The following is an 11,247-nucleotide window of genomic DNA, read 5'->3' as shown; positions in this document are numbered from 1 at the left end:
GATGAAGATGATAATGATGAAGATGATGATAATGATGATAATGATGATGATGACTGAAGATAATGATGATGATGATGATGATGATGATGACTGAAGATAATAATGATGATGGTAATGATGATGATGATGATGGCGATGATTGATGAAGATGATTATGACGAAGATGATGATAATGATGACTATGATGATGAAGATGATAATGATGAAGATGATGATAATGATGATAATGATGATGATGATGACTGAAGATAATAATGATGATGGTGATGATGATGATGATGATGATGACTGAAGATAATAATGATGATGGTGATGATGATGATGATGATGATGATGACTGAAGATAATAATGATGATGATGATGATGATGACGATGATTGATGAAGATGATTATGGCGAAGATGATGATAATGATGACAATGATGATGAAGATGATAATGATGAAGATGATGATAATGATGACTATGATGATGAAGATGATGATAATGATGATGACGATGATGATGACTATGAGGATAATAATGATGATGATGATGACTGAAGATAATAATGATGATGATGATGATGATGATGATGACTGAAGATAATAATGATGATGATGATGATGATGACTGAAGATAATAATGATGATGAAGATGATAATGATGAAGATGATGATAATGATGATAATGATGATGATGATGACTGAAGATAATAATGATGATGATGATGATGATGATGATGACTGAAGATAATAATGATGATGGTAATGATGATGATGATGATGGCGATGATTGATGAAGATGATTATGACGAAGATGATGATAATGATGACTATGATGATGAAGATGATAATGATGAAGATGATGATAATGATGATAATGATGATGATGATGACTGAAGATAATAATGATGATGGTGATGATGATGATGATGATGATGACTGAAGATAATAATGATGATGGTGATGATGATGATGATGATGACTGAAGATAATAATGATGATGGTGATGATGATGATGGCGATGATTGATGAAGATGATTATGGCGAAGATGATGATAATGATGACAATGATGATGAAGATGATAATGATGAAGATGATGATAATGATGACTATGATGATGAAGATGATGATAATGATGATGACGATGATGATGACTATGAGGATAATAATGATGAGGGTGATGATGACGATGATAACTATGATGATGATGATTATGACGAAGATGATGATGATGATGACTATGAGGATAATAATGATGACGATGATGAAGATGATGAAGATGAAGATTGCTCTGTGGTGGTTATTTGATGCTCAGTCTCGGTGTATTCGTGTTAAAGCCGCTTATTTGATTGCACTCCCTCCTTTTTCCCGCTGCAGCTTGTTCTTCCTGTGCACCTTGAGCCGTGTTTGGAGCAGATGAAAGATGCTGTATAAATAAAAAGTTGTTCTCATTGTTGTCGTCTTACAGACCGGAGAAGCGGCGAGCATTCATTCAACATTGCCTTTCTTTTTATTAAAAAAACACACACACACACACACACACACACACACACAAAACCCAGTGCATCGGAGCACCTCGCTTTTTACCCACCAGCTTTGAACAGAGATAAATGGCCGGATTACTGCTTCCTTTTCAAGCGGCTGAGTTTGCAGAGGAGTTCAGCGAAGGCGCCCTATTCAAAGCCGACTCCTTTCTCCTGCCCTTCTCATCCTGAGAGAGGTGTTTGCACGACAAGGCGACTTCTCCCTCTCAGGTACAGAGGCTCAGAAAGCCAAACAGAAAAGCTCTTTAAATCTGTATTTGTGGACGCGGTGAAGACAAAACGGCGTCTCCGCTGACAAAAAAACCCTGAGAACCGGCTCGATGACAGGAGGACTAGGAAAAAAAATCCATGTCTCTGTCGGGGCTTTGGGTTTGCACTAATAATTCCTTTTAAACACAAACCAGAGGCTCAGAGAGATCAGAGAGAGACAGGGGAGAGGAATAGAGGAGAAACAGGAGGAGAGAGAGGGCAGAGACAGGAGGTGAGACAGAGGTGGGACAGGAGAAGAGACACAGGAGAGGAATAGAGGAGAAACAGGAGGAGATAGAGGGCAGAGACAGGAGGAGAGACAGAGGAGAGATGGGGAGAAACAGGAGGAGAGACAGGGGAGAGACAGGAGGAGAGACAGAGGACAGGCAAGAGGAAAAACAAGAGAAAAAAGGGAAGCTGAGAAAGAGGGGGACAGACCGAACGACCAGCAGAGAACAGGAAAGAGACATTAGAGAGCCCACAGAGAATGAGAGCTGGTTGAGGGATCAAGACATGCGAGATACAAGAAAGCCCAGAGAGATGAGACAGAGACAGAAGAGAGCTTGGAGAAAGACAGATGATTAGTGCTCATCATTTAAAACTCATCCCAGGTGATTCATCTCCAGGTCAGGATCTCCGCATAACTCTTCACGACTCTCTGCTCTCCCCTTCAGCCTCTGCTCTCCCTCAGGGGTAACTATGAACAATCACCTGTTCTTCTCCTCACATGTAATGTGGCACATTCTTGTTCATTTCTTCTCTACAACATCAGAAGGATTTGACCATTTCTGTCCATACAGGCTGCCCAGGTGCTTGTTCAGTCTCTTGTCATTCCAAGACTGGACTACTGCAGCTCTCTGCTGGCAGGTCTTCCCCTGAACGCTATTCGTCCACTGCGAATGATTAAAAACGTAGCTGCACGGCTTGTGTTTAATCAGCCCAAGTTCTCCCACACCACCCCACTGCTGCTCCTTCACTGGCTTCCCGTAGCTGCACGTATCAGATCCAAAACACTGATGATGCCTACAAGGCCAAAAATGGACCAGCATCATCAGAGACCCCATCACATCTCGCATTGCACCACGCTGTCTGAGATCCTCCAGCACTGCTCCACTGGTACCACCTTCTCTCAGAATGAGACGTAAGTATACTTCAAGGCTCTTCTCTGTTCTGGCACCGAGGTGGTGGAATGAACTTCCCTATAGATGTCCCTGACTATCTTCAAGCGACAGGTGAAGACCTTCATCTTCCTGAAACACTTAAATGGACACTTTGCACACAGCACTTTTGTCCGTCGCTCTGGACACGGGCTTCTGCTAAATGGCTGAGATGTATTTAATTGGAATGTATGTATAAATATTATTATAATGATCATTATTATTGTTGTTATTATTATTTTTGGGTCATTTTCGTCACAGGACATCATTTTATGCAGCTTTTACTTTACAAAGCTTTTACAATATTATACTTAAAAAAAACTGCTGCACGGTTCATTATATAATAAAACTCTTTTATTTAGGAACAGTGGAGCCGCGCATGCGTACTGACGGCGGGGAGAACCCGACCCCTCCTCCTCTTCTCTCCAGCCAGCTGCCACCCTGTTGCCAAGCAACCGTGTAATCAGTGTAACCAGGAGCACCGGCGCCGCTATCAAACAATGCTGAAGGTACAAACAAGTGTTTCCTCTCTTATTTTAGTTTATTCACATATATATATCTCACAGTACTGCAGTGTTTGTGACTTTTAGATGTTTTTCGGGTTTCTTTCAGGTGTTTATTTTAGATTGCTTGCTAAGTTTATTAACTCTGACTAGCCGCTAACACTGGTTAGCTTGAGTTCCGGTTTATCCAGGTTTATTAGTCTGAACTTCCTGTTTTGTTTTGGAGTTATAATGTGTATATATATTTAAAAAAAACTACAAAATACTGACATAAAATGACAATTTTTGTACTGTAATTAGTCGATTATTAGTATTAATAATAATAATAATAATAATAATGAGTGAGAGCTGATGTTGGTGAATGTAAACAAATTATTATTAATTATTGATTATTGAGACTAGAATATTCAGCTCAGATTTGTTTCCCTGAAACTAAAGAAAGGATTAGAGATTATTTGATTAAGACTGCATGTGTGTTAAATCCTGTCTTATATCCTGCCAATGCCTACATTTATTACTGTATTTGTCTGTTGCAGAGAAAAACATGTCAGAGAGAATGCAAACGAGTATTAGAGAGAGAGAGAGATATGAAAAAGAGACAGACACAGAGAGGAGAGCTGTGAGAAAGACAGGAGAGATACAGATGAGACTGAAGAGAGATGCCATGGAGAATGCAAAAAAGTATTATTTTATCTTAGGCACCAAAGGGTCTCCATTCAGTGGAGGAGAGAGTGGAAGAGATGATGGAGAAGACAGAAAGGGAGACAGTAGAGGAGACAGGTGACGAGACAATGAGACAAGACATTGGTTGAGACAGGGAACAGGGGATGTGAAACAAAAATATACAACAAAAAACACCATTTATATACTGTAATGTGTACTCACACACACACACACACACACTGACACACACACTCGAGTGTGTCAGGTGGGTCGAGTGTCTGCAATCCTGCTGTATGTGATATATGATGACTGTGGTACTAATCAGGTTTCCGTGGTGCAGAATCGTGTATTGTGTGTCCACTGATCTCTTTTGTGTTTTTCTCTCACACTTTTTGTGCGCGCGCGCACACACACACACACACACACACACACACACACACACGCGTACGCAGGGCTGCGGTTCCAGATTCGACGGCAGGACGCAGGCGATGATGGCTGGATTGCTGCAGGATCGCATCGTCCGGAGGATTTCACAGACTCAGCATTCCGTCACACCCTCACCGTCCACACGGAGCGCGCACACACACACACTCGCGCAACGCACTAACGAGCAGGAGCTCACGCGGGGCTTGTGCCAGCCTCCGCCCAAACCTGGTGCTCACACACACACGCACAAACACACACACACACACACACACACACACTATACATGTCCTATCTGTGTCCCATCTGTCCGTCTGCTTCATGTCTGTCCTTCCATCTATTCCATCTTTCTCTGTTACTCTGTCTTTCCATCAAATTTGGTTGTCTGTTCGTCTGTGCTTTCATATATTTGTCTGTCTCCCTGTCTGTCCGTTGTCTGTCTGTCTTTCCATCTGTCTTTTCTTCAGATTTGTCCATCTCTCTGTCCATTGTTCCATTCATTTGTGTCTGTCTGTTGTCTCTGTGTCCTTCTATCTATCTTTCTGTCCTTTCTGTTTTTCCTTCTCTCTAAATGGCTCTATGCCTGTTTGACTATTGGTTGGTCCATCTTACTGTCTTGCTGCATGTCTGCTTCATTCATCTTTTTTGTTAATTTGTTTGCATTTCTTCCTATTTGTCACATAAAAAAAGCTCTGTATATTTTTGTTTACATCATAATTTCAGTCCATCTGTGTGTCTCACTAATGTGTGTGTGTGTGTGTGTGTGTGTGTGTGTGTGTGTGTGTAGCTCAGGGTCTGGTAGCCACTCCGAGCAGCAGAAGACGGCTGAGCGCAGATGAGTGGATGCAGGTGAACGGAAACTGCGCTCGGCCCTGCGTCATCTGCAACGAGGAGTTCCGCCTCCAGCCACAGGTACGCATTACCCACAATCCCCTGCTCCACACAGGGCTCCACAATTCTTACACACTCCCAGACTTCTTCCAGCAAGACAGGAAGGAAGAATTCAGAAAGAGCGATTGAAGGAAAGAAAAAAAGGAAAGACAGACGAAAATAAAAGACACAAAGCAAGGAAAGATGGGATGAAGGATGGGGAAGGAAGGAGACACAGATAGATAGAGGGACAGAAAGAATGAAAGATCTGTGAATGGATACTGCATTGTGATGTAGAATGTGTTCAGTTGTGTCTGATTTTGTTTCCTCCTGAAGCATGTGTTTAAGAGTAAGTCTCGTAGCGCTCACGCGGTCAGGACGACCATCCGGCCAGGAATGCTGGGAAAAGAAAGCCATGCACAGCCACAAAGCCCAATCACCATAGACGCTTATGTAAATATTAGCTCCTGTGTGTGTGTGTGTGTGTGTGTGTGTGTGTGTGTGTGTGTGTGTGTGTTCGACCCTGAGGCTTAGGGAAGGAGCACTGCATTCACTTCAAATCAATTAAAGCGCAATAAGAGCTGCGGTGTGAAAGAGGAGGGATGAAAGGCGATTGGAGGCGAGTTAATAAGCACTTCTCTTCATCGCAGTTGAACTCCTGATTACAGGTTTGGGTTAATCGTGTTTCCCACACACATAAATCAGCAGCCGGAGGAAAAAAAACACAACAACTTACTGACACGATGACTGAACCCTTTTTGTGATCCTGATCTGTGCTACCAGTAATCAAGTACCAGTAATTCTTATTCCTGTTACTCCCCTTACTCCCGTTACTCCCCTTACTGCCGTTACTCCCGTTACTGTCGTTACTCCCCTTACTCCTGTTACTCCCGTTACTGTCGTTACTCCCCTTACTCCCCTTACTCCCGTTACTCCCCTTACTCCCGTTACTCCCCTTACTGCCGTTACTCCCGTTACTGTCGTTACTCCCCTTACTCCTGTTACTCCCGTTACTGTCGTTACTCCCCTTACTCCCCTTACTCCCGTTACTCCCCTTACTCCCCTTACTCCCGTTACTCCCGTTACTGTCGTTACTCCCCTTACTCCCCTTACTCCCGTTACTCCCCTTACTCCCCTTACTCCCGTTACTGTCGTTACTCCCCTTACTCCTGTTACTCCCCTTACTCCCCTTACTCCTGTTACTCCCCTTACTCCCGTTACTGTCGTTACTCCCTTACTCCCCTTACTCCCGTTACTCCCCTTACTCCCGTTACTGTCGTTACTCCCCTTACTCCCATTACTCCCGTTACTCCCGTTACTGTCGTTACTCCCCTTACTCCCGTTACTCCCCTTACTTCCCTTACTCCCGTTACTGTCGTTACTCTTGTTACTGTCGTTACTCTTGTTACTGTCGTTACTCCCGTTACTGTCGTTACTCCCCTTACTCCCGTTACTCCCGTTACTCCCCTTACTCCCGTTACTCTCGTTACTCTCGCTTTTTTTTTTACTTCCATTAATTTTGTTGCTCTCGTTACTTCCGCTACGCCCGTTATTCCTCCCGCTACGCTTTTTTAACTCCCGTTAACTCATTACTCTCATTACTGTCATTAGTTTTTTTTACTCCTGTTAATTGCATTGCTTTCATTATTCCTGCTACACCTGTTCTACCCGTTATTTTTGTTACTTCTGTTCCTTTCTCTATGCCAGTTACTTCTTATGCTTGTTTCCCCTGTTACTCCCGTTACTCTCTACATACACACACTCACTCAGGATCTGTAGATCAGAACCTCTGAAGAGTCGTAGTTCTATTCATTCTCAATGAACCTCGGAAATACAGGAAGGAAGACAGGAAGAAGAAGGAATGATGGGAGTGGACGTGACACATGAGGCTTTATTACACTACGAGTATCTCTCCTTACCCTGATCCCTCCTTTCTTCCCTATTTTCTTTCAAGCCTCTTCCATCCCTTCTTTGCCATCCTTCCTTCCTCATTCACTCACTCTCCTTCCTTCCTTCCTTACTTCCTTCCTTCCGTTGCGTCTCTCTTCTCTTCCTTTGTTCCTTCCTTAACCCATTTTTCCACCTCGCCTTCCTCCTTTCCTTCCTCCCTCCATCCTTTGCCTTCTATTTTTACTCCCTTTCTTCTCAGACAGGAAGGGTTTCCTTACACATCCCTCCCTCCCACCCTTCTTCCTTCCTTCCTTCCTTCCTTCCTTTTTCCCCCCTTGTTCCTCCTTCTTTTCCTCCCTCATTCCTTCCTCTCCCATGTTTAGGCATGTTTGAGGAAGTGTCAGCTCTCCTCTGGAAGGAAGTTTTGTCCTCAGTGCAGGACGGCGCAGTACGAGACCCGAGTGATATATGACGGGGTGAGACTCTACAGGGAGAAGTGCGCTCTCAGGTATTACCTCTGTGTGTCTGTGTGTGTCTGTGTGTGTGTGTAACAGCATGAACATGGTAGGGGAATGGACTGAGAGATTAGTATCACAACTGTTAGAAGGACTTCAGCTGAAGGTTGGGGATTTATATAGTGTGTGAGTGTGTGTGTGTGTGTGTGTGTGTGTGTGTGTGTGTGTGTGTGTGTGTTCCCTCAGGATTCAGGCGTGGTGGCGAGGCTGCGTCACACGGAGGTGGTACCGAGACATGAGGAAAATAGTGCCAACAAACGGCCTGCAATTCCACTGCAGGTTCTTTGCGGAGAAGGTGTGTGTGTGTGTGTGTGTGTGTGTGTTTATATGTTTTATAAACATGTTTTATAACACATTGTAATGATGTTGCCATGGTAACGTGTATAACCTGTAAATTTTTCTGTACTTTTTTTTAACAGCGCTTAAAAGCTTTAGACCACACGCTCTCTCTCTCTTTCTCTCTCTCTCTCTCTCTCTCTCTCTCTCTCTCTCTTGTCTTTTCCATTCTTCTTTTTCTTTTTTACTTTTCTGCCCATGCTGTTTCTCTGTCTGATAGTATATCTTTCTTTCTTTCTTTCTTTAAAAAAGTGATTAACATTTTCTTTTAAACTAATTTTTAATTACTGTGTGTTTCAGTGTGTGTGTGTGTTTCTGTGCTTGTATGTTTGTATGTTTTAGTGTGTGTGTGTGTGTGTGTGTGTAATGGGACGCAGTAAACCCTGCAGTCCCACACGCGAGGTCAGAATTAAAGAAAGTGGGGTCTCAGGTTAGAGGAAGTGAAGTGGGCGGAGTCATGTGTGTAAACCCTGAATGGGGTTGTGATGGAAGTGTGATGCAATCGCAGGAGCTGAAGGAGAACATGCTGCAGACACTCCACATCGACCTCGACACGTTCCTGCAGGACATGGACGTGAACATCGCCCACTTCAGACACGTCATGCAGCAGTTCAGCTGCCACATCGGCACGTTCAGGGACATGGAGGACGAGTGGAGCGAGACTCAGGAGAAGGTGCGTCTCTCCATTTATTCTTTTACACACGTTTACACCAAAGCCATGGAAGGAGTCTCCAGTGTCAGGGGTGAAGCTGCACCCAGGGGTAGGCCATTTCTCAGCTCTTAACCAACTCTCTTCTTTATCGCTTTCTTTCTTTATTTTCTTTCTTTCTTTCTTTGCTTAATGCAAACTAAATGCATTAAAACTAAATGTAACTATAAACAGATCAAATTAGCAGCATTGTTATGTGAGAGATTTGTACAGTAAAAGGGGGAACAGGAGGAATGTTTTTGAGTTGAGTAGCCCCACTGTATAACTTCACCCTGTCGATTATTCATTTATTTAAAAATAAACATGGGAGAGGTTGCTAGCCGCGCCCCTCACCGATAGCTCCCCCCCCCGTCTGAAGTTTGTCCTTCACACATCCGAAACACAACTTCACAACTTGAGCGCGATCAAAAGCGCCGCTTCTCAATAGCCCCTAATCCTACCCCGACCTGCCCCCCCCCTCCCTCCCTCGGTCCCTGTCTGTCCCCGGCGTGTCCTCACCTGTCCCGCCTCTGCAGATGTCCTGCCACAGCCTCAATGGGAGCTCGGCTCGGCTCGTAAATCAGCTCGCATTGTACACAGCATTCGCAACACAACACAGCAGCAAACCGCAAGCACACAATCCACACACAATCCACACACAATCCGCCCACAGGCCAGGAAATAAAACCGACAGCAGATCTGTCGCCGCCTTTGTCCCTCATTAGCCGCTGGATTCAAAGAAAATGAAAGCAGGAAGTTTATATTTCACGTCGTCTGAAAACCAGAAAAAAAAAAAACGAGCCGCTTTTATTTGCTCACCGAAGGCGAAGACAAAGTCGCGCAACTTTCCATTTATGGGCTTCATCGCTCGACCGCAGGTTTCCTCCACACCACACTCGAGCGCGTAGCAACTTTCACCTGGGAATGTGCACTCAATTACACACACACACACACACACACGCGCACCCCTGAGTCAGCACTGATTATTTCTTTATGCTTTTTAATTGTGAATATATGTAAAGTTTTATAAATGTGTATGTTTTAATAATAAATAAAGAACCGGATTGGAAATGAACGATTAAAAATGGCGTATACATTTGTAATATTAATCGTATCCTAAATTGAGCAGTCGACGTGTGATGTGTGGCCGAAGGTTTGTGGACATCAGATTTGACCATCGCATTCCCCAGTGGGTCTCCATTTGCCGTTATAATGAGCTCCTCTCTTCTGGAAAGATGTTCCACTAGATTTTGTGTGAGATTCCTTCAGCTACAAGGGTGCTGGAGCTTCGGCACTTCATCCCGAAGGTGTTTCTAGCAGGAGATCTCCTTGTGTGTGTTGACAGTCTGAAGAGGAACCAAATATGGCTGGATAAAAATAAGGTGTCTATAAAGTGTGCATGTGTTTTTAACACCAATTTACGTTCGCCACAGGCTCTCCGGCGGGACACGCACGACTGTCCGATCTGTCTGAGTCCTCTGAGAAGCGCTGAGGTCGTCCTGCTTTCCTGCTCCCATCTGCTCCATCAGTCCTGCCTGAGAGAGTCGGAGCTGGCGTGCCAGGATCGCGACGCCACCTGCCCCCTCTGCCGCAGTCAATACGTCTCTGTACCCGTCCCAGACTCCGCCCTTTTAGCATACCACACAAGGTATGGCTCTTAGTCCGAGTTAATACAGGAACGAGAACAAACCGCAAACAAACCCGCATTAATCAAATACCACAGAGTTCAGTTAATTAGATCAAACACCAATTAGTTTGGGATTTAAATGTAATTGGTTCGTGCACTTAAGTAGCTTTTTTTGTGCCTCTGTGTTTTACTGAAGTAACTTTACCCTCAGTCAAATATCTTACTTTTTAATGAACTACGTTTTGTGAAATCAGTCTTCTATTTTTATTTACGAGCAGATAAAAACGTAACTGGTCAAACAAAAGGGTAGAGGGCGCTCTGTTATGCACTTGGTGGTATCTATTTAGCACCAACACACAGTTCAGCATCTGTTTAACAGCAAGCAGAAGATTTAGAGAGGAATAAACCTATTTAATGAACCACAACATGAGACAGAGCAGGAACAACATGGCAAAAAGAAAAGCTGCTGTGATGGTTAGAAGAGCGCATCGCTGTTTTCACAGTAGAACTTAAACTGTCCCTTATGAGCTGCATGATTTTACATTTATGGTCCAGAGGTTGTTGAGGATCATTTAAAAAAAAAATAAAAATAAAAAATGTGAAAATAGGTTTAAAAAAAAAAGAAGGATGATTTGCATATTATACAAATGACTGTACAAAAGAATCTGCATACTTCAGACGTACGCTTTACAAAACGCACGGTACATTCAGACGTGAAACGTGATGCTCATTTTCGGACGTAGGAAATTCCGCGCTCGTAAACCGGACGTTTGGATCATCAGGTGATGAGTCACAGTG

At 43.6% G+C, this 11,247-nt stretch overlaps 1 protein-coding gene across 2 annotated transcripts; it reads left to right on the top strand.

Moving 5' to 3' along the window:
- The first annotated feature begins 3,311 nt into the window (after positions 1–3,311).
- Positions 3,312–10,699, top strand: rnf32 (ring finger protein 32). 2 transcript variants are annotated; one of them, XM_046851589.1, is made up of 7 exons: positions 3,312–3,443; positions 4,553–4,754; positions 5,311–5,435; positions 7,667–7,791; positions 7,985–8,093; positions 8,643–8,807; positions 10,256–10,699. In XM_046851589.1, the coding sequence occupies exons 1-7, from the start codon at positions 3,435–3,437 to the stop codon at positions 10,481–10,483; spliced, it is 963 nt and encodes a 320-aa protein (XP_046707545.1). In that variant the 5' UTR covers positions 3,312–3,434; the 3' UTR covers positions 10,484–10,699. The 2 variants fall into 2 exon arrangements, with proteins under 2 accessions (XP_046707545.1, XP_046707546.1); XM_046851590.1 differs by lacking the exon at positions 3,312–3,443 and adding an exon at positions 3,444–3,546.
- The last annotated feature ends 548 nt before the right edge of the window (positions 10,700–11,247 follow it).

This window comes from Silurus meridionalis, chromosome 6 (assembly GCF_014805685.1).
Source record: "Silurus meridionalis isolate SWU-2019-XX chromosome 6, ASM1480568v1, whole genome shotgun sequence".
NCBI lineage: Eukaryota > Metazoa > Chordata > Actinopteri > Siluriformes > Siluridae > Silurus > Silurus meridionalis.
The sequence above is the reverse complement of the archived record's forward strand: the minus strand, read 5'-3'. Positions and strand labels throughout refer to the sequence as shown.

What these genes read in the sequence shown, in the direction of transcription:
- rnf32 (XM_046851589.1), top strand. An exon ending in GCAGGTTCTTTGCGGAGAAG is followed by an intron (nt 8,094 to 8,642) that starts GTGTGTGTGTGT and finishes ATGCAATCGCAG; the next exon opens with GAGCTGAAGGAGAACATGCT. An exon ending in GGAGCGAGACTCAGGAGAAG is followed by an intron (nt 8,808 to 10,255) that starts GTGCGTCTCTCC and finishes CGTTCGCCACAG; the next exon opens with GCTCTCCGGCGGGACACGCA.